The 24,182-nt window shown below is 36.8% G+C and overlaps 1 protein-coding gene and 1 long non-coding RNA gene across 8 annotated transcripts in view; both read left to right on the top strand.

The window, feature by feature from the left end:
* The first annotated feature begins 8,811 nt into the window (after positions 1-8,811).
* On the top strand, positions 8,812-12,079 carry LOC131361161 (uncharacterized). The gene is made up of 3 exons (XR_009205968.1): positions 8,812-8,951; positions 9,585-11,623; positions 11,709-12,079. It is a non-coding gene; the product is annotated as an uncharacterized LOC131361161 (long non-coding RNA).
* A 2,163-nt stretch (positions 12,080-14,242) lies between these two features.
* fmnl1b (formin-like 1b) overlaps positions 14,243-24,182 on the top strand; it is a 31,433-nt gene continuing 21,493 nt past the window's right edge. For 3 of the 7 annotated variants that reach the window (XM_058378131.1, XM_058375035.1, XM_058374248.1), the window contains exons 1-5: positions 14,246-14,797; positions 19,894-19,977; positions 22,038-22,118; positions 22,503-22,576; positions 23,844-23,927. In XM_058378131.1, coding sequence (XP_058234114.1) covers positions 14,642-14,797; positions 19,894-19,977; positions 22,038-22,118; positions 22,503-22,576; positions 23,844-23,927 — 479 coding nt within the window. In that variant the 5' untranslated portion in view covers positions 14,246-14,641. Of the gene's footprint in view, positions 14,798-19,893; positions 19,978-22,037; positions 22,119-22,502; positions 22,577-23,843; positions 23,928-24,182 lie in introns of all 7 variants that reach the window. The other 4 variants (XM_058375763.1, XM_058376574.1, XM_058378889.1 and 1 more) reach the window with 3 other exon arrangements.

Raw genomic sequence — 24,182 nt, 5'->3', positions numbered from 1 at the left:
CTAGCTAACCTGTACAAGTCCTTCTCTCCTTCTCTAGTGTCTAACCTAGTGTACAACTCATCATACGCCTTCTGCTTGGCCTTAGACACCTCCCTCTTCACTCTGCGCTGTAACTCCTTGTATTCTCTTCAGTCCTGTCCATATCCCACTTCTTCTTGGCTAAACTCCCTCTGAATACTCTCCTGAACTTCCTCACTCAAAAGAAAGAATGGAGATGTGAGTTGGTTGATTCAGTAAATTAGCTCAGGTCAGGATAATCATATTTTCATGAAGATTCTGTGTAGCATTAAAATGAGTTCACTTTAAAAAAATATATATGTATATATATATATATATATATATATATATATATATATATATATATATATATATATATATATATATATATATATATAGTACAGTATAGTATATGTATAGTATATGTGAAAAATAAAACAATATAAAATAAATATATGTGTAGACTCTATATGTACAGAAGATACAGTGTATGAATATGAATATATGTAGATAAAAGGTCCGCTAAAGTCAACATTGAAATGGTGATGCAAAAGAGTATAGTATGTACAGTGTGCATATGTAAGATAAATATATAAATATATTGTAGAAGTGTATATGAGGCAAAATATAATGTCCAATTTTACAGGGAGCAAAGTGACAAAATATAATGTCCAGTTTTACAGGGAGCAAAGTGACAAAATATAATGTCCAGTTTTACAGGGAGCAAAGTGACAAAATATAATGTCCAGTTTTACAGGGAGCAAAGTGACAGTGCAGTGCACACACAAAGATGTACAGAGAAGATGTACAGTGAGTGTTATTGTGTGTACAGAGTAGTGCAATATAGCATGTGCAACAATCAGCTGAGGTAGAATGTTATGTTATGTTGTGTGGGGGTAAGAACAGAGAGTCCAGATCCTAGGTGTACTGGTTGAGGACCCAAATGGCCTGCGGGAAGAAGCTCCTCCTCATTCTCTCTGTGTTCGCTTTCAAGGAACGGAAACGTTTCCCTGACCTCAACAGAGAGAAGAGTCCATTGTTGGGATGGCTGAGGTCCTTCATAATCTTGCTGGCTTTGGTCCAGCACCGCTTGCTGTATATGGTGTCCAGGTCAGGAAGCTCGGTGCGGATGGCGCGCTCGGCTGATCGCACCACCCTCTGGAGAGCTTGCCTGTCCTGCTTGGTGCTGTTCCCAAACCAGGCAGTGATACTTCCCGTCAGGATGCTCTCAATGGTGCAGGTGTAGAATGTCTTTAGCACCTTTGAGGGCAGTTTAAAGTCCTTCAGGCGTCTGAGATGATAAAGACGCTGCCGGGCCTTCTTCACCAGGGTGTTAACGTGACAGGACCATGTCAGGTCCTGCGTGACGTAGACACCTAGGTATCGGAACTGTCCACTCTCTCCACCGGCGTCCCGTCGATAGTGAGGGGCTGGTAATTCCTCTCCTGCTTTGTGCTAAAGTCCACTATCAGCTCCTTAGTCTTGCTGACGTTCAGGAGGAGATTGTTGACCTGGCACCATGTCTCCAGGTTTTTAATCTCCTCTAGGTAGGCCGTCTCGTCGTTATTGGTGATCAGGCCCACCACCACAGTATCGTCCGCAAACTTCACGATGTTGGTGGAGCTGGAAGTGGCCACACAGTCAAAGGTGTACAGAGAGTACAGCAGGGGGCCTAGAACACAACCCTGGGGGGCTCCAATGCTGAGGGTGAGTGAGGGTGAGACATGGTTGCCCACCCGTACTGCCTGAGGTCTGTCTCGCAGGAAGTTGGAGATCCACCGACACAGGGATGGGCTAAGGCCCAGGATCTCCAACTTAGTGGTGAGTATGGAGGGAATTATGGTGTTAAATGCTGAACTCAGTGGTTTTCATATCAGAGGACAGATGAGGTGGACAGTTAGGAGACATGGAGAGATGGGATTGAATGGACAGATGGAGGACAATAACAAATGTTCTTTATATTTTTTATGTTTGTGAGATTGTGTGACAATCTTGTATCCTGTGTAGCAAATAAGTAGTGTATCTATCAATTTCCCATCCTTCTGGATTACAGAAGTAAGGATTACAGAGCATTATTCCTACCCTGCTATAATACAGTGTATCTGTATTATACACATAAACATGATCTACTTTAGGTATTTGTGCTGCACAGAAAATAAGCACCAGGAATGTAAATATTTTAATTTGTTTATTAACTAAGGGTGGTTGTTTATGCATGAAGGACAAAGTAATGATCAACATTTTCATATAATTCCATATTAATGTTGATGCTGTCTATCTGCAATGATATTACACAATAGTGCTGTAACACACACACACACACACACACACACAGATAAAAGCTTTCTGCTGTTTCTATTCTAAACCCCTGTGGTTTGGTGGATGTGTCTCTGACAGACATCCTGTACAACACTTGTAACACTTTTACATTTTCAGCTACAGTGCTTAGTTTAAAATAAAAGTTTGTTTAATGGAAATTGACTCTCTCTCACACACACACAAACACACACACACACACAAACACACACACACACACACACACACACACTGATGCACACACAAAACATTAATGGTAACCTTTTTGACTTTATAAAATGATTCTCTCAAGTCTTGGCAATCGGCCCCTATTAAAAAAAAAAGAAAGTTTTTATATACATAGTTTGAAGCCTACTATTCGTTTTGGCAGAATTTATCATTATAATCAATTTAATTATTTCCTGGATTTTGTATCACCATCGTCCATAAATGTATGTAAATGCAAGAAAAAAAATGGTAAGAATAAAATACAACGTCTATTTATATATAATTTTACATTTTATATTTTTCTGTGTGTTGTATCTTGTAAGTGACTAATCTGCTGTAACACAAGAATTTCCCTCATGGGATCAATAAACTATATCTATCTACCTATCTACACCTTATATTTCTGGTGTTCAGACCCAGGGTAGAAACTGTTGAGATATTGTAGAACAGAAACCATAAATAGGAACACCAGGGAATGTAATGCAGCCCCGATATATATGCCAATCATTTCATCTTTAGAGTTGACCCACTGTCTGAGTTACAAGACACAACACACAGAAAAATATAAAATGTAAAATTATGTATAAATACACAAGTTGTATTTCATTCTTACCATTTTTTTGTTCTGTGTGTATCCCATTCCACCGAGCCTTGTATATTTGTTACACTGTATAATGAAATTTGAGAAGAAAATGTTCAAAATGTCAATGATAAAGCAAAACAACCATAAAGCATCGAATGGAAAGATTGACACAGGAAGAGGAAGAGAGCACAGGAAAAGGAACCCGCCCCTGCAGCTTTAATATTTGCAAATAGCCAGCTTTTCAATCTGAGATTTGTAAACTCATTGTTCTTGTAATAAAACTGACAGTTTTGAACTCATCCATCTTTTGTCATTATTGAGGTTAATTACGAAATGACTTTCCTGGTTTGTGGAGATGAGTCAGATAGAGTCATGTGAGATTCTTTAGAAAAGCTTCACACAGGGTGTGTGTGTGTGTGTGTGTGTGTAGACAACAAAATCTATAACCACTTTTTAAATAAAAATAAACAGTATCTGTGACTTGTGTCATTTTGTTCTTGATATAGTGTCAATTGGCATTTATGTATAAATCACAAGAAACATGTCTTATAATGGATTTGAACTAAATCTCCTGTGTTTTAAACATACCAACATGACACACCACTTACTACCTTAAGCAACAGCTGTGGAACTATAAAGAGAGAAAAAGTTTAGCAGTAATTAATAATAAATTAGTAGTTTTGCCAGATGGTGTGTTATAAGAGGAATAAACATTTCATACAGTGCTGTTATTGGAGAATCAGTTAAAACATCAGCATCACGTCATCCCATCCTGAATTATTTTTCAAATGCAGTGCGCCCCCTTGTGTTTCATTTATTTCTTTACTAAGACAAAAGATTTATAAGGAAAAATGGAGTGTATTTCTCTTTAATCATCTCCAGATGTGGATCTAGATTATTGTGTGCATAAATGAAAGCAAAAGTTACTAAATGAATGAATATTGATCGTTCTGATGTAGAATCAATAATAGGAACAAACCCTAGCAGGGAGTATATACAGTTTATACTGGCAGTCTGTTTAATGATGTGAATAAAACATTTGGTTGTAAGAAAATGTACATTAATACGTAAGCTAACAGGTAAAAAAAAATTGATACATGTGCTTTCTACGCAGGTTTAAGTTTATCTGCTGAGCTACAGCTGGTTTTCTAGGAGCTTCACTCTAAAGGGTCCTGTAAGATGAAACAGTTATAAATTGGGATTTTTTGACAAATAGTCCACTTTGTCATGCAGCCTGTTGAACAGATACATATGTAGATGTACAGCACTGAGTGCTTTGTCTTGAACAATACAATGCAACTAGACGGCTCCAGCTGAATTCTGCTTTATGAAGATTTTCGAACCCTCAAGGAGAAGACGCCAAAGTTGTGAAGACTTTGAGGATAACCTCTTAATAATTACACAGAATAACATTCTACATATGCATTATCTCCTTCATTGAATATTTGAAGGCTCTGGTGTGAGGGTGGGTTTACTTTTAAATCCAGTTTCTCTCAAGGTTTCTTCCTCATATCATCTCAGGGAGGTTTTCATTGCCACAGTCACCTCAGACTTGCAGGGATAAATAGAAATATTAATTTAAATGTACGTGTAATATCAAATCTTGAAATTTCTGTTCTGTATTTTTTATATTCTGTAAACCTGTTTTGAGACAATGTCCATTGTTAAAAGCACTACACAAGTTGAATTAAACTAAATTTAAATGAATGTGCTATATGTGAAGAGAAATAAATAAATAAATAAATAAATAAATAAATAAATAAATAAATAAATAAAAATTCTGATAAGCAAATTAATTCATGTGTATATGAGCATGTAAAATACAAAGAACGAAAGAAATCAATATATTAAATCTGACAACTGAGTAATTTAGTATTTAATTTTGGCTTTGTATATTTTTTTGCATTTCATGATTCATTTCTAGGAATTTTATTATTAATTATATGATAAGAAACAGAAACAAGATTTCTAGACATTAGTACTAATTTCAGGTCTCAGATATTTTTGTGTCTTTTGTTTTGTTTTGCTTAAAATTAGCAAACATATCTACCATTTCAAAATTATTTCAAGGTTGACATTAGTGAAAAAAAAAAGAAAAGAAAAAAAAGAAAAAAGAAAACTAGAACGTTTACTAATCTTTGAATTGATTTATTGTAAAGCTGTAATAGGAAATACGTCAGAAATATGAATATATTTGATATTTTCACTTAACAAGATACAGAGATAATTACTAGTTATTTTGCCCTGTATATATTCAATATGGGAGACAAAGGTAGAGGAAGGACATTTGCCTTAAAATGTACGTTATTCTGGCCCTTATTCAGAGCAGCAACCCAGAAGCAACCAGAATATATATTTTATTATCTTCATTTAGAAAAATATCAGTAAAAAACGGCATTACAGTAGGCAAAGTCTGTGATTTGACTAACGTCATCAAGCCGAATTACTTTAACTTTCACTCTCTCATTATTTTTATTTTTATTATTCTTCATTAGAATTATTTTTTAATTATTTTATAGGACAAGTTCTATATTACTTGTAGAACCATATCTACAGCATTTTTTGAAAGCGATCCATTTGGGTTCCTAATCAGGTTTATATGGGAAATTCAATGTAATATTCATCTCCTACAGCTGTACTTTTCCACATTAAATAAACATAATATAATAAATATAGTATATAATATAATATAATAAAAAAACAGTATATATATATATATATATATATATATATATATATATATATATATATATATATATATATATATATATATATATATATACAAAGTTGTTTGTTTTTTTTTTACTGCATCTTGCAATCAGACTGAATTCACCACAAGTGGCCTGACAGGATATTTCTGACTCGTCCTACAAGATAATTCCTACAGGGTGTGTTCTGAATTCTCGGTTTTCTCAGAGCCTTCTCAGAAACGAAACAGTAGTTGCTTCATTTTTGAGGTATGACATTCGTCACTCCATTCTTCCAGTCAGGTTGTGGAAAACAATTATTATAAAATCAATGTGTCAGTGCCAACAGTGTCAGGGTAAGATGAACACTACTGAAGACTTTATACTGGTCTACAAGGCTGACTTTAATAAATTTTGTAACACTGACACAAAGCAAGATCTGGCTTTTGTTACGTTACTAGACATCTCTTATCCACTTGGTGATGGTTTACATAATCAGATTGCTAAAATGAAAAAAAAATGACAATATATACTTTTGTACACGAGCCCCCAATGGGAATTTTCAGAAGCAGGAGGGTAAAATCTGTCGGCCAAATTCAAACATGAGGAAACAAATGGGTAAGAATCAGTTTGTAATATCTGTAGCAGGTAATAATGGAGACAGTGGCTCACCTGTTTTTAACGCTACACATGAACTGATTGGCATATATCAAAGTAGGTTTAACATTCAAAAATCTAAATCTGAACCCACTGGATCTAAATCTGAACCCACTGGATCTAGCTCTGAATCCAGTGGATCTAAATCTGAACCCACTGGATCTAGCTCTGAATCCAGTGGATCTAAATCTGAACCCACTGGATATAGCTCTGAATCCAGTGGATCTAAATCTGAACCCACTGGATCTAAATCTGAACCCAATGGATCTAAATCTGAACCCACTGGATCTAAATCTGAACCCAATAGATCTAAATCTGAACCCACTGGATATAGCTCTGAATCCACTGGATCTAAATCTGAACCCACTGGATCTAAATCTGAACCCACTGGATCTAAATCTGAACCCACTGGATCTAGCTCTGCAACCCCTTACAAAGCCTTTAAACCCAGGTGCAGAAGTCTGGAGCACAGGGAAAATGACTAACATCTCGAATGATGCTTAACATAATAAGAAACTATAAGAACCAATACAGAAAGGTTTATCCATTTCTCTAAGTTGTAGTGCCACCTTAGGAAGAGAAAGTGGGTGCATCAGAGAGAGTGCTCTGAGAGGATCTGGCGATGGAGGACCCGGGGGCAAAGCTTCCCTACACCCCTTTATGCAATTAGTGCTCCTCCCTCTCTTCTGATTCAAGAAGCTTGATGTGTAGGGCCCAGTGATAGGCAGGGAAAGATGGGAAAAAGAGAAGGTAAAGTCAATATTGGCATAAAGGGAATCTTTAGAAAGTTTAGAAAAACTGACAGATTTGGTCTTGAATTATTTTAATTAATATCACTGATGGAGAGATAGTTAGTGGGTAGAAGCAGAGAAAGCCAACAGTGAAAGAGACAATCACGATAACTCAGACACACACACACCTGTGATCCACAAAAACTCTGATGTAGATAGTGAAAGTATGTGTTACTGTCACTGTCTTCTATTTTTGCCTACCTAGAAGCTGAGAAAGGATATTTCTGACTTGTCCTACAAGATAATTCCTACAGGGTGTGTTCTGTATTCTCGGTTTTCTCAGAGACTTCTCAGAAACTGAATGAAAAGATGCTTTCATTTTTGAGGTGTGACATTGGTCACTTAATTCTTGCGGTCAGGTTGTTAATGGGATGGATCGTGCCTTTATTATGGACCTCATAGACATGCTACAGGACATGTTCAGGACTCTTCATTGCATGATTGCGTCTCTGGACTCTTAAAGGACTTTTTGGATCTTTTTGACACAATGTTGTTAAGAATGTTGCAATCATATTCTGTCCTGATCATTATTGTATGCTGGTTTTGTGTATGTGTGTGAAGGCAACCACCTATATAGATATTGTTTAGTACGACTAAGAATGTGTAAACAGGATAAAATAAATAAACAGGATAAAACAAATAAACAGGAACAGTTTCATAGTCTCCTGAATCATTATCGCCAAAATTTCTAACAACACTGTTTTTTTGTTTTTTTTCCCCTTTTGATTCCTTTTGGTTCCTCTTCATTTCTTAACAAAACATTGTTAGCATAGTGTATTATTAAGTGTTTCTGAAAGGGAGCTAGCCACCCTGCATCCACCACACCTTACATCAAAAGATCACATTTATTTTCACAATAAATATAGTATAAACATAAGGGAAAACAGAAGGCCATTACAGCATGCAAGAGACATTTTGTTGGTGATTTGACTTTCATAATAATTGTTAAAGTAATAATAATAATATTATATAATAATAATTGTAAAAGTAGAAGAGAAGAACAGAATGGTGAATGTCATACGACGAATAATAAAACAACACTGATGCTTAAGCTGCGGAGAAAATAATACACCCCTGCATTTTCAAAAATTTTTAAAAAAAATAAAAAATAATAAATGCCTTACAGCGTGACGTGAGTTCCTGGTTTTATTCCGACATGCCACTTTCACATGCTATCAAAATGATCTTACTTTCTACTTCTGAAGCAGGAATTACCAGTATATCTTGTCAAAAAGAAATTAAACGTAAGCGACGTCAGGTTTGTTCATATGTAATTATTTTTCACTATTAATAACAATAATAATAATTTCAGTTAGGCGGCCTAACTGATGATGATGCTAGTGATGTAAAAAACCAAGAACCAGAACCAGAACCTGCTAGTGATGTAAAAAAACACACAAAAAAAACAACTATAAAACATAATAAAATTTAAAAAATTATCAAAGAAGGAGAAAACAGACCACTGTTTTTAGAATATTATAAGAAGAAAACAAATAAGAGAAACACCCTCAGTAAAGGTCTTCCTTCTAAACTTGGATGAGTCATGTCACTCTTGAAGCCTGAAGGTAGGTACAGTAGGTGGGGTTTTGCCCATATTTGGAATTGTTGGTGAGCTTTCCTGTTCGAAGACGATTGGCTGACAACCGATATAAAACAAATCAGCTTCATTTTCTCTGTGATACTCATCAAGGGTAAATAATGGAGAAGGAAATGGTAAGTGTCTTCAAACAATTTTATTACTGTCATTAATGTACTTATGACTAGACTCCTCAGTTTCATATTTATCTGACTTGAACTCTTGTGCTAAAGGGTGAGGTTAGCTAAAGGCTTGCTTGTTCTTGCTTGAATTAGTGTTCAGTGCCAAGAGTCAAGTGACAACAAGCATTTGGGGGAAAAGAATAGTTGATGGTGTTTGCTAAGCTTACCACATTCTTTATATTCATTTTACACAAACTTATAGTACATCCTAAAACACTTCTTTATCCTGCACTGCCAGGTTATTAATCCGTCATCATCCAGAGTCAGATTTCAACCAAACAATGGTTTCTATAATGTTGTGTTAACTACATTAACATAATATAAAGTTTCTAGAAAAAAACGGCAGCACTTTTATAGCGTTCTGTGTTTACATTAGTTTATTGTTTACTGTAACTCTCACACTGTCATTACTGATAGTTATTATCTGGATACACACTCTAACTGAATGAATACACATTATTCATTGTGTGTAATGTGATTACTGAGATTTGAGTAACCAGATGGGAGAAATACTGTAAAGATTACTGCAACTACTAATCATCATCATTGTCGTGCTGTGTTCACAGTGATTTTTTTCTCATTTTACAGGTTTCCACATTTTTTTCCCGGATTCTTCAAAAAATTGCATATTTAGGTAGACAGCGTAACAATAGATCACATCCACCATGGCATAGTATTATAGAGACATATACAGATGAAGTAGAATCTACAAATGGCCCAGTAGTTTATAAAAATGGAAAAAAAATTAAATATAAATCCAATATGAAGCTAATGATTCCACAGAAAACCCCTTGTTTAATAATCATTAAATCTTTTGCTTCAGAAACTGTAGACTTTTTTGCAAGTGGACTTGGTTGTTATTATGGTCACGGTTATGTCTTGACTGCTTTACATGTAGTTAAGGATCCAGGTTTCGGGAAGTGTAAAATATTCATTGTTTTCCCTACTAAAGATTTTACAGTGGCCTACATGGCTGACTTTAATCAATTTTCTAAAATTGATGCAGCTCTAGATCTGGCTTATGTTCAGTTACGGGGCAACACCAGTCCACTTGGTGATGGTTTACATAATCAGATTGCTAATATGAATGTAAATGACAATATTTACTTTCATACCTGGATCTCTGATTGGGATTTTCAGAAGAAGGAGGGTGAAGTAATTTCAAACAGGGAGACACCTGATAAGTCTGAAATATCTGTAGCAGGTCAACCTAGAGACAGTGGCTCACCTGTTTTCAACTCAAAACATGAACTGGTTGCCATATATCTAGGTGTCCTTGAGGATACTAGAAATGGTATCTGTTCTAAAATTCAACACTTTATACCCGTAGTGTCCCTATCTGATTACTGCTCTCCAAAAAAAATATATATATATGAAAAAAAATAAATAAATAAAAAAAATTTTAAAAAAACAATAAAATGTAACAAAAAAAAAAAAAAAAAAAAAAAGATTCTTGTTCCCCCCTTTCTATATTAGGTCACCCTGAGCATTTTGTGCGTGTGTGTGTGTGCACACTGTCTGTGCGTATACGCGCACGCGCAACACGTGAGCCAAAGCGACCCGTTGTACAGAATCCAAGCCTCTTTTTCAGTTTCGTTTCTGCTTTCTGTCGGACTAAAAAAGCTCGGAAAAAGCTGACGTCCAAGCGCAACCTGAATCCGCTGAGTTTCACCTGATAACAGCGAACATTTACTACACTGGTGCCAACACCCGGGAGATCCGCGCACAAAGAAAGTGGAAACGGACACGCAGCCAAACCCCACCACCCCCACCTGGTGCAGATCCTGCAGTCTCCACGGCATAAGAACATCATCATCATCATCATCATCATCATCATCATCATCAGGCTATCTTACATATGATGCAACAACAGCAAGAAATCCATCCAGAACCTGCTGGCATGAGCCGCCCTCTCAACTCTTCCTCAGTGTCTGCAGGTCATGGAATCCTGGTCTGGATGATGTGGAAGATGAACCTGGAGATGCTCGAGAGTGTCTGGACGAGACTGGCTTTCAAGGGGATCGCACTGGCTCTCGTGTCATACACACACACACACACACAAGAACACTCACGCTCGGCACACTAATAAATTAATTTTAAGTATAAATTATAATTAATAAATAATTATAAATAATTATAGGACCATTTCAAGGTTTCTATATCAGTTTCTCTATTATATGGCAAAGTTAGGATAATAGAGTTAAATAAACTAAAACTCCACTGTAACCAAAATGATCCCCACCCATTGATAACTTGAAGAAAAGTAGGTCTGTTGATTTATCGTTCACCTTGTTTTACTAAAAAAAAGGTATTTTATTAGAATTTTAAATTTGCCTAAACAAAAACATTTTTAAAAAATTAAATATAAATAAATAAAAAAGTGCAAATGTTGCAGGATGCTAAAAGATTTTTTTTTTTTTTTCAAAAAAAAAAAAAAACTCTCTTCCTAAAAAATAAACTACCTTAAAAAACAAATAGTTAATTAAAAAAAAGATATATTATTATTATTATTATTATTATTATTATTATGTTGAGGAAGGAAGATCCACATAGGGTATGATCATGTGGAAACCATTTCCTTCTCCATTATACCTGATGGCTACCCAGGGTGAGGTGCTCAAATTTAAGTAAGTATCATGTTAAAATAAGCACCTTCTGATAAACACTGTGGTATAAAACTAACAATCTGTTCTGTCTTTCTCTAACTCCTAGATAAAAAAAGAAGAAAAATCCTCACCTTTACTTAACTGGATAGAAGACACCTGGATGCAGAAGATTTCTCTCTACAAAATGCTGCTGTAATCGTCATCACTGCAGTCGTCACTTCGGCACATTTAGTCCATTTAGTCCATTACTCTTCTCCATCTGTGGACTGTAATGATTCTAATCGCATCATCTGGTGTCACCCATAAGAGGATGGGGTCCCTTTTGAGCCTGGTTCCTCTCAAGGTTTCTTCCTCATGTCATCTCAGGGAGTTGTTCCTTGCCACCGTCGCCTCAGGCTTGCTCATAAGGGATTTTAATCTATATCCAGAATCCTGTAACAGAAAAAGAATTGTACGAATAAATTTGAGCTGAATTGACCTGGTGTGTTTCTCTCACTAGATGGTGGGTCATGTGGTATAAAATGACAAAATGACCAAATTCTGGGTCCGAAGGTGGAAATCGACAAAGCTATCAAATTCAATAGGTTCACAGGATGACGTGTTTTAAATAGTGTTCAGTGCTAGTATTTATATGCAAGTTTATCCTAATGCACCTACTATAATAACCTTAGATTTGACAAATAATAGGACATACAGTAAGAACATGACTGCAGTTAGTTGAAGGACAACATTCGAGATAAGATGGAAAAATAGGGAAAGAATATACTGTTATAATATTAATATTTTAAAATCTGAATAATTAAATTTGAAATTTCAACTGCAAGTATTTTTATTTTATTTTATTTTATCGTGCTTATTTTTCAGCTAAAATTTGTGGCTTCTACCGTATCGGAATTTATCCACTAGGGGTCACTATCTACAAATGAAAAACGACAGCGCTAAATACATTTACATTCACATTTATGGAATTCGTAGATGTTTTGAAATAATGTTTCACAACATTTAATGTTACTATAAATGTGCTATAAATGTTAAGCATTAATTAATAACATCATCCGTGTTGGCAAAGTGCTGTGGTAAAAGAGGAATAAATAAAATGTAATTTAAATAGATATAGAGAAGTTGTTTCTGGGGCTGAAAGTGTAGGGGGAGGCAATACCCTTTAATTATCAAAAGGAGCGATTACAATGCCTCAATATTAATATCTAAAACATATGTAGACGTGAATTCCATTTATTTATTTATTTTTATTTAATTATTTGTGATTATACAAATAACGATGCGCCCTTGCAGTATCAGAAGCTGTCCACCAGGGGTCACTGCCTACACCTTAAAAAATCACCACATTAACCCTTTCCACATTTAAATGGATAAGATATCGATCATCAGACGTTTGGGCAATTTGGTGTGGATAAAAAGGAATAAGTAAAAATAATTTGTAATAATAAGCATTAAACGTTTAATTATTAAATGAATCTAGGAAATTTGGCAAACATTTTAGGTGTTTTAAAAACTTTTAATACATCATAGAGAAAATTACATCATATCTGTGTATTTTGTTATTTATTCGTACAAATAAATGTTTCTAGAAATTTGTCGCGAATATTACATTTTTGCTTTTTTTTTCAAAATGGTCATTCATAATGCAATTTTATTAATAATAGTCATTATTCTGAATTGTTTCCGCACCTTCTTTGACTTTTTAAAAAATCTGTAGTTACGTGTGATTTTGATGTGAATTCTTTTACAAGACGTGTTGATTCACGTTCTTTGTAAATGAAAAAATGGATTATATCCATGTCGGTTTCCTGTGGACAGAGTTGTATCTCTGTCCTGTGATGATGCCACGTGAATGAGCATCATGTCAGCGTTTCAGCTGAGGATCGAGATACACTTCATGAGTCTTTAATCAACACCTCCTACTCCGTTACTAGACTACTGCATGCATCAGACAAAAAAAAACTATAATGACTGTGAAATGGTAGCATAAAAATCTACCATGTGCAATAAAGAGGTTAAATAATCCGCAGGGCGTGTCGGTGTTGGACTATTTACTATGCAAATGACCTTGATGGATATTTGTGTATCATACAGATAAAGGTGAATAACACAGACCCAGTCTACCTCATGCTTTGTCTTCCATGTTTACGCCTCACACTTTACACACACAGAATTTCGTTTTTTGCATTTCGACTGTTTGTAAATTCGTGTCTTGTGTCTTTTTTATTCTTTCCTCATGTCCTTATAACTTGTGTCCAGGCTGTTGGGAGGATTCACAGAGTAAGAGTTTTATTGTCTGGTGCAACAGACAAGTTTCCTGTACATACCTGTATGACAATAAACTCTTGAACCTTGAAACTATTTGAATATTCAAATTGGGCTACCACATCATCTAGCAGATTCTAGCCACCTTTTTTTGGGTACGAGTTTCTCTACTTCTACACGAGCAAGCGCACAGACGCAGTCTCATGTATGTCCTGTCATTTGTTTTTGGCTGCATGATTCTACCTTTGTCCAGCAAAATAAAACTGGCCTGTAAGCCACGCCCACAAACAACAACGTTAGACATGAACTCCAAGGAACATGAGCAACTTTACACACTTGCAGGAAGAATAACTCGACTGCACTAGGACCCAGGAGTGTCCTTACTAGCAGTCTCTGTGTATATTCTGGTGCAGAGTGAGTGAGTTCAGAGTAACGCTGGATCATCTCGACCTCTCCTGTCCTGACACTCTTTTATTATATACTTATTTATTTTATTATTGCATTCCTCACTCCAATGGGAGATTAAACACAAAGACAAGATGTTAGATGAGATTTAGTTAGAGTCACATTAATCATGTGACTCTTGAGCTTTCTTTATTACTCCAGATTGAGGTGTCTTGAGAAGGATGATGCTCTATTAAGGATTAATAGTCAGTTCATGACTTGGACCTCTGGACTGGACATCATGGTTCTCCTGGGTTCTCAAATGTGAACGAGCTTAAAAGAGCCAGCATCCTCATCTCAGTAGAGGGTGGACGAGTGATTTAAAGAATCATGGGGAACGCTTCAGGTGGCATGGAGGTGTCATCCAGCCGAGAAGTGAAAGGGGCCCAAAACTCGTCCAGCCTCGGCGGCTTCAAACAACCTCCTGGACCTAAACTGCCCCTGCCTTCAGAGGAGGAGCTGGAGGAGAGGTTTAGCTCAGTGCTGGTGAGTACCACACAGAACATAACATACTGACTGTATCCTGAATACAAATCTGAATCATCTCAATGCCACCTTAAAGAGCCCCTTAAAGCTGCCATATGTGAAATTTGCTTTCCTTCAGGCATCCATGAACATGTATGATGTTTGCTTGCCTACCCCAAAAAACAGAGGGCAAGTAAAAAAACATACACATGGAGTAAAACACATGCTTGTTCTCAAGTTGCTGTCATGTAAGAGGAATCAAAGTGTCTTTTTTTAGTAGGAAAGTGAGAATGTGTGAAGCAGCCTGAATTAGTATAGAGGAAAATCCAGAGTAAACATCTTGCCTAATGCACCTTTAATGTTCCTGTTACGTTATAGCTGTGTCCTTTCAACCCAGCCTTATTCTTTGCTCTCTCTCTTTAGATTAATAATGTAGATTGATAAAGCAAGAAAAAATTAAAAAGGTTTTTTTCAACTCCAGTTATAGAGTAAGTGGAGCACATGACTTGTATATTTATTCAAATATTGACATAAAGTTCGTTACCACGTGAACATCAGCAAAGTGAAAAACTCGAGATTTCACTTTTCCTGGTATTTCAATTCTGCTTCCGCTTCACGAATATTTGCATACCAGAACACTGGAGAGGACACCAAGCAGCATTGTACAGCCCCAAAGCATGCGTGTGTGTGTGTGTATGCAAAACAGGATTGTATCATGCAGGACTGACAGCCAGATCCACTGAAGATCATCAGATCATCTTTGTGGAGGTATTTATAATATGTACCACAGTGAGCCAGTGACGACAGCCTCATAATCTCGACATGCCAGAGATGCTGTCTGCATGCCACAAAGCAGCTTCATCAGTAGTCAGTAGCCAACGTGAAATCAATGGACAAAAAAACTACTTATATAGCTATATTCATACATTTAGGGAAAATAATCAACCACTGATGAAGGAGTGAACTCTGGGACTCGTGTGCAATATGTTTGTGTATATATTGCACCCAGACGTAACATAAGTAAAAATGTAGTTCCGGCTTAGTACTGAGCCTTGAGGAACACCATATTCACCCTTTCATAAATAAGGCATGAAGAGCATGTGATTAACTTTGGATTGTTTGTGAATCAGTCATGTAGATGCTTCTCCTTCAAACAGAGCTGGTAGCTTAAAAAATAAATTAATTAATTAAATAAACATTGTTGCAAAACTAAATCACGATAATCTTGTCTATTGACTACTCGTCTAGATACACAATAGTACTTGCTGCTCACCAGCATTGTGTTTGTTTATGGTTTTTGTGCTACTCTTTTGTTAATCAGTATTGTAAAGCTGCAAGCAAAGGAAACACAAATTTGTTTTGTCCTCAGGATTATTAACCTGCTAAATGTAACAACAACCTTTCTGTTATCATGAAGCTCGCCTGTGGCACAGCTGTGTGGTTGGTATCATTGGGCCTTTTCACATTCAGTTAGCTTTTTATTTCTGTGCTGCTTTCCATATTAATCAAATCATCTCGTCCCGGCGCTAACCATAACCCATAAATCAAGCCGTCATGCTACTCAGTACTGCTCGTATTTTTTTTTCCTGTGGTGCTCCCATGGACCAAACAAAGCCCTAATCTCTTAGACTTCGAGTTGAATCTGACAGTGTGTATTTATATCAAAACAAACCTTCATCCAGTGCAATGCATAGGATCAAGAGCTTTAGTTAATGTTCACATTAAACCATTAGAATCAGGGGGAAAATCTGAGTTATTTTGATGGTGCCAATCTGAGTCAAATAAACCACTTGTTACAACCACGCTGAGCTAAAAAGCATCTCAGAATGCACAAATCCCTTCAGAAGGAATGTTCAGAGGACATCAGTTTCTCTAACGTTTGTCGCAAATGTCAACCCAAAGCTCTTGACCTGCGTCTTCACAGTCAGCCTCACTCGATCGGCTGATTTCAAAACCAAGCAGGTGTTCCTAATAAAGTGCCTGGTTAGCGTATAGAAACAAACTCTTACAGTATGCTTCATAATCAATAGACTCTCATTAGAGATTAGTAGAGGGGATTATTCAAGATAGACGTATGCTTAATTATCCAAAGGGCCCAATCAGTTAATGGAGTGAAATATGGTTATGGATGTTTTAGAACCAGTGGATTTTTATTCACCTGCTGTGGGTTTTTTCCAACGACAGTTTTGATTTCATCCTTTATGAAAACCTTAAAGAAGATTATATCTGTAACCATCAAAGAGGGGATCTATCTATCTATCTATCTATCTATCTATCTATCTATCTATCTATCTATCTATCTATCTATCTATCTATCTATCTATCTATCTATCTATTTATTTATCTGCTCATTTATTTATTTTTTTTTATTCATGGGGGGTTTTTTTGCACAAAATCCAGTGTTATGATCAAAATCTGAACTTAAGCTTGTTTCTGTAGTTAAAACTTAAACAGAGGCTTATATGGCAGATGCTCTACATAATCAGAGGATTCAGAATCAGAATCATATAATACTGTATAAAATGGATGTAAGAAGGAGTCTCCAATGTCACTGTTTGTTTGTTTCTCTTATTAACTAGTGCTGTAATGTAAGTGATAACAGGAACTAACTCTCTCTCTTGCATATATTCCACAACATTAAATGTAACCGAAACAGACAAAAAGCATTCTGTGTTACTGTTTATTGTATAAAACTGCTGGGGTATAAGAGGAATAAATCACTTGAGGGCTTATGGGAAAATAATGAACATCTTTACACCACTGTGTCGTTAATTATTTTACTTATAACTGTATGCCCTGAAGTTTTTTTTTTTCCCTTACTTATTAATCAACCATCATCATTGTGTGTGTGTGTGTGTGTGTGGAATAATAAAGACCTTGTGCCTGCAACTCTGATATCTGTTTATTGATCTGAGATTATTTATCTATCCCTAGCCCTAAGCTGAAGAAAGATTAATGAGCTGTGTTTCACACACACACACACACACAGATAGAGAGAGAGAGAGACATTGTGTATGTCCTCGAGACTCTGTCTCCTGCTGCCCAACCCCATGTCCTATTAAAGAAGAAGAACAGAACTATTTTAGGGACGTTTAAAAAAAAAAAAAAGTCTGCGTGAGTGTCTGGAGTGAGTGAGAACTTGGCAGAATGAGAAATCAAGAAAGTGTGTGTTAGCGATATCCTCAGGGTGCGTTACTGCAGTGCATCTTCTCCCACACATCCGATATGTAATACAGGCCATACCGTAACACTATGCTAATGAGATCACACTCACAGGAACACGTGTGGGCGTGTGCCCGATTTTAAAAGGTAATTTTAAGTAAAATCCACAGGAAGTTCCACAGGAGAATCGGGGGTTTGTGGTTATTTTTTAAAAGCAATGTTTTTGATACATGGTTATGTTTACGCTCTAATCCTGAGTGGCTTTTATTGTTCGTAATTGTTTACAACTGGTCCTACCGACATGTTTTTGGGAGGTGGGAGGAAACCAGAGAACCTAGAGGAAGCCCACATAGTCACTGGGGGAACAGAGAGCACTCCAGTCTCAGGATCGAACTGAGAACCCTGGAGCTGTGAGGTGGCAATGCTTCCCACCTGCTGCAGGTGGAAGTGACCTAATAGGATGAGCAGTCTTGTCCGTTCAGTGGTTTTCAACAGACATCAAAAGGTACCATGAAAAAATGTTGAGCATGTCAAGAACAAAAGCGTGACAGATTCTTTAGCCTGAGCATCCAATCTGTCAAACTTCCGGTTGATGCGGAGTTGTTGACATGCGGGGCGGCGGCAGGAACGTCCCAGATCTCAGTAAATACCTGTTGTGATGATTTGTGATTTCACAAGTCTGTGGAGGGATGTCTATGTTTCAGCACAAGTCAGAACACAAATAGTAACATGGCTGTGCAGAAAAAAAATGTCTGTTTAAAAGTTCTGATTAAAAATCGTCCTTGTTTTATCTGCTAATTTGCCATTAAACTTTTTTTTTAAATAATATTTTATTTGAACTGTAAATGGTTTTTGTTCAACATTTTGTTTCTATTTAATATCTATGTTTCCTTGTTGAGTCTCATAGTCAATGTTTTGCTTCCTTATGTAACGACGGTGTGTTTTTGCATTTTTCTTATTTAGGAACAGATATAATTAACTTCCAGCTAAAAAGAAAAACCATAAAACAATACTATCAATTACAATACATTCTCTATTGTCTCCAATTTTATGGAGTTATTACCATTTTCAGACTCAGTTCTGATGTTCAGTGAGATGGTAAAATATCTGTCAAATGCGTTTTACTCATTTAAAGAACTAATTAATTTAAAATTTTGGGATGTACTTTGGGATGTCATCTGTTTGTCTGTCTGTACAATACATTTGAAGTGTATATGATACGGAACTAGCGTGTGTGTTTATATGTGTATTTGGACTCCACTAATCTCCTTTTAAAGCTGTAGATCATCTACAGCACTTACGGCAATCTGCTGAATAATAAATGAACAGCATGAGTGTTTTCATTAGAGGAATTACCTCACCTACACTCATACACACACACACTTGATCCACAGTCAACACAGACAACCTCTGGGAAAACTGGGAGCCATAAAAAGCATAAGACATAGAATGTCCATGTAGAAATGCTCACACAATATGCATTTTGAAAACTACGAAGAAAAATCAGTAGTTCACCCATAAAATCTGCTGAAAATCACCCATAAAATCTGCCATAAAATCATCCAGATTAGTGAGTTCTCTACATGGGTAGGTCCACCGACCAGGCATAACATTAAGACCACCTGCCTAATATTGTGTTGGTCCCCCTTTTGCTGCCGAAACAACCCTGACCCATCCTGCACTGTGTATTCTGACACTCTTTCATGAGAACCAGCAATAACGTCTTCTGCAATTTGAGCAACAGTAGCTCGTCTGTTGGATCGGATCACATGGACCAGCCTTCACTCCCCAAGTGAATCAAGAAATAAAGGAAAACTAAGTCAGTCAAGAAATAAAGCAAAACTAAGGTTGAATAACTAGATATTATTGAATTTAAGAATGTAGGCTAATCAAGTAAACCAAGACCCTGTACCCCATTAAATGCCATAAACTAAGTTTGCAATATCTCTTTCTAGAACTCCATGAACCTGCCTCCTGATAAAGTGAAACTGCTCCTCCAGTACAACAGTGAGAAGAAGTGGGAGTTAGTCTGTGACCAGGTATGCACATCCACACATACATTCTTGCATTAGAGAGGTGACCCAGTGAGCCCTAAGAGACTAGGTCATCTGTTAGAGCTGTTAGTGGCATGGCAGTGATTGCAAACCATGTGGTTTTTGGTTCCATCATGCTAAATATCAAAGGTCTTCTGGATTTTCTGCAAACTCAAGGTTATACAAGCAAAGGCCATAACGGACGGTGCTTCATCTTCCAGATACATGGAGCATCTTCAGTTTCAGTTCCTTGCAAGTACCAGGTTCATTGATTGTAGGCCAAATGAATATGAACTCCAACAGACCAAGAGGATTAATGAAGAGGATCTCCAGTGTGACCAGCTGAAAACACAATCCAATCTGTCATTCTTGAAGTACCCAGTACTGGACAGGTATTAGGTACTTCACATGGATGGTAAATTTTAGTACTTGGTCCCACCTTTTACTGCAATACAGATGGGAACTGAGTAAGAACATGATGTAAGTTGGTCTTGTGGTCCATTGAACCATCAAGTCTTGCTCCTTTACTTTCACATTATGAAGTTGGCAAGGAAGTGATATGCACCCTTGGTTAGAAATGATAAGAAGAAAAAACATCCTGGTGGAGATTTTGAGGAGGTCTTGGAGAAGCAAGATGTTCTGGCCAGATTGTATCTTTTGGTTACCTTTAGAACATGCGGTGTCTCGTGTTCTTAAGTACCTCTTTCAGAAATTATGAATAGGGTCTGTATGGGATTTGCAGGCAATAATGATCAGGGGCAGGTCTGTCAGTCCAGTTAGCTCTGGTTATTCAATCCAGGTCCTGAGGTCATAAGGAAGAATGCAAAGCAGTTCCAAGGCTTTAACTTTTTTTTTTTCTTGAAGTACTAATTTGGCAGGATTTAATATGTATGAAGGCTCCTTAGATCAGTCAGTACCAGTGGAGTTCTACCAGAGGTCAAAGATTAATAGGACCCTTTCATCTGTTGATTTCTGGTATGATACCGAGTCCTTTGAGGCATTGAAGATGTAGTTCTTTCTTGATCAATTCCTATACATCTCAAAGGCTTTGACAATCAACTGACACACAAACAGGCATGCCCACTTTAGCTCTTGTTGTCCATACAGTCGAACTACGTGATAACAAAGGAGGTCATTTTCTTGTGCCGAATTTTCTTTGTGTCTTGTGTTTTGGGGCAATGGTCTAGTATCAGAGGAGGTGTCTGGATGTAATAGATATACCCTTCGGGGTACCACCAGGAAAGGTATGACTTATTTTCTGATAGTGACATTGAAGTGGTTATAAAACCAAGGCATGACTTGATACAGGAGACTGCAGTGCCCAGTCCCACAGGCCAGATACTGCAGCAATGTCAGTGGAGTCTTGATCAATCCCTATACACTCTTCCCAGGCTTTGCAACCAGCCGAGGCACAAGCTGCCCTTTCTTTACCTACAGTCAGACTATACTGTAAAAATGGAGGTCATTTTCTTTCGTCTTTGTGATACACCCACACTCCTGCTCTTTGGCAGGAGCCAGTATCAGGGGATATGTAAGGGATAGGTCTTAGGCTCTTGGAGGCAGATGGGTTGGGTGCTGATTCCCCTTGCTGCTGAGCAACTGAATGTTTTATGTTTGTTGGATTGGCTCATGATTGACAGCAAGCTCCTGTAGGTAGATTTGTTTTCCTTCTTCACTGTTTGCTGCAGACCTTTTCTGGTGCTTGTGCTTGGACTTCACACTTCAACAAGTCTTCCAAGATGATTTTTATGAATATATTTATTATTTTCATAACAGTTAAACAATGGATATACTGGATAATTGCTTTTTTAGTTATGTTTTACCTCATGAATGATATTGCAAATAAAGTATATAAAATAATTTCAGTAAGATACCATTATCCATCTGCCATTTTTTTCTTTAATGCTCAAACATAAAGCCATGTCCTAGATGAAACAGAATGTGTCTGCCCTGTCCTACATATCAGCATGTGTGTGTGCATTCTTTCAATAATTGGAGTGTGTTATACCTCCCACACACTCACTGCATTAACTGTGTGTGTGTGTATGTGTGTTTCCTCTCCTCAGGAGCGCTTTCAGGTTAAAAATCCACCATCAGCCTACGTGCAGAAACTCAAGAGCTTTTTAGAGCAAGGAGGCAGCAGGAAGGTGTGTGTGTGTGTGTGTGCGAGAAAGAATAAATTATATTGTTACATTTTTTGTCATGTGTGTGGGGGCATTTGTGAGATTTTATTCATTATTTCCTGGCAATGCTGTTGCGTTTTCCTTAAAGAGTGGCAAAAATATTGGCCCCCGAATAAGGAACTGCAGTAAAAAAATAATGGAAAGCTCATTATGTTTTCAGCATATTAGGGATTTAGCATGTTTATATTTGTGTGTATGCATGAGGAAACGTAAATAGTAAAATTAAAGGCTAAATACAGTCATTTTGACACATGGCTGTGTATAAGAACATTTGGTACACACGAATATAGCAACACATGAGAGTGAGAGCGTGTGTCATATTAATGATTTTCCTTAAATGTATGCCAGTTTAAGAGACGTGTACAAGAGGCCACACAAGTCCTGAGAGAGCTGGAAATATCCTTAAGGACCAATCATATTGGGTAAGAAAGACACACACACACACACACACACAATTTCCCACAACTAAAGCCATGAAACATATAAAAATATTAAAGATCAGAGAAGAAAAGAATTATAGAAGATGTACACTAGCCAAAATATTACATTTTATTGTTTATCAAGTATGGAATGAAGTTACAGGAAATGAATCAATTTTATGTTCCACAACATTTAAAGTAACTAATAACAGGTAAAAAAAAAAAAAAACAGTGCTATATTGTTCTTTGATAATTCCGATTTCTAGGATATAAGAGGAATAAAACACTAAACATTTTATATTATGTGACTTACTTTAGTGTTAAAATATTAATGAACTTTTTCTTAGTGCATTAAACTTAGTTAAATCTACCACATCAACATTTACAACATCAACAGAAAAAAATAAACCAAAAACGGGAAAAATACAAGTGCTGATGTGGTGGAATGAGCTTCACCAACAAAACATGATTCTTCTCGTAAAATGGTGAAGATATTTTTCTAAATTGTCTTAAATGTACGGTGGCCAAGAAGTACAAAACAAAATAACAAATCCAAAAACACAAGAACAATTTAGACAAAGTGGAAAAGGTATAGTTTGTGAATGGAATTCTTCCCTCTGATTGGACGAGACATCGGTCACTCAGGATTTACAGGAAGTCCAGCAGTAGCTGCTCTGCTCTTATAGCGCTCCTTACATCCTTTAATCTGGAATAGTTTGGTCTTCAAAACATTCCTGTGTTCTTCAGATGTGTTTTTAGAGATTGAAAACTAATCTTTACGCCATGATACACTATCAGTATATCCAAAATCACTCCATATGAACGTCCTTCCTCAGAGTAGCGCTGAATGAATTCCATTTTCTAATAAATAGAAATATATGTTTGTTATTTCCTTTAAAAGAAGTTGCACTATCAAATGAAATGGTTTAAAGTGAAGGCAGAACTCTACACATGTACAAGAAATAAAAATAGATACACAATTTACTACTGCTTGTATATCCTGAGTGACAGATGTCTCATCCAGTCAGAGGTAAGAGTTCCATTCTCAAACTATACCTACCTTTTCCGCTAGGTCTGAATTCTCCTCGTGTTATCTGATTTGTTATTTTGTTTTGCACTTCTTGGCCACCGTATAAATGTCCTCAATTTACTTATAATTACAATGTTGTCACATTGGAATAATTGTCCTATAGAGTCTCTCTCACTCTCTCTCTCTCTCTCTCTCTCTCTCTGTCTCTCTCTCTCTCACTCTCTCTCTCTCTCTTTTTAGGTGGGCTCAAGAATTCCTCAATGAGGAGAACAAGGGGTTAGATGTTCTAGTTGAGTATCTTTCCTTCGCCCAGCGCGCCGTGCCGTACGTACACTTATATATGCTATTAGATGATAATCAGCTAGTTCTCTTAAATAAGTTAAAGTTGTCTTTATTTGTGACATATACATTACTGCAGAGTGAAATTCTTTCTTCACATATCCCATCCTTGGGGGTTGGGGTCAGAGCGCAGGGTCAGCCATGATGCAGTGCCCCTGGAGCAGAGTGGGTTGGGGGCCTTGCTCAAGGGCCCAACGGTGACAGCTTGGCGGTGCTGGGTCTTCTGGTCAATTACCCGGA

The sequence above is a fragment of the Hemibagrus wyckioides genome, linkage group LG01, assembly GCF_019097595.1.
Source record: "Hemibagrus wyckioides isolate EC202008001 linkage group LG01, SWU_Hwy_1.0, whole genome shotgun sequence".
Classification (NCBI taxonomy): Eukaryota; Metazoa; Chordata; class Actinopteri; order Siluriformes; family Bagridae; genus Hemibagrus; species Hemibagrus wyckioides.
Note: the sequence above shows the minus strand (reverse complement) of the source record. Positions and strands in the feature narration are given on the sequence as shown.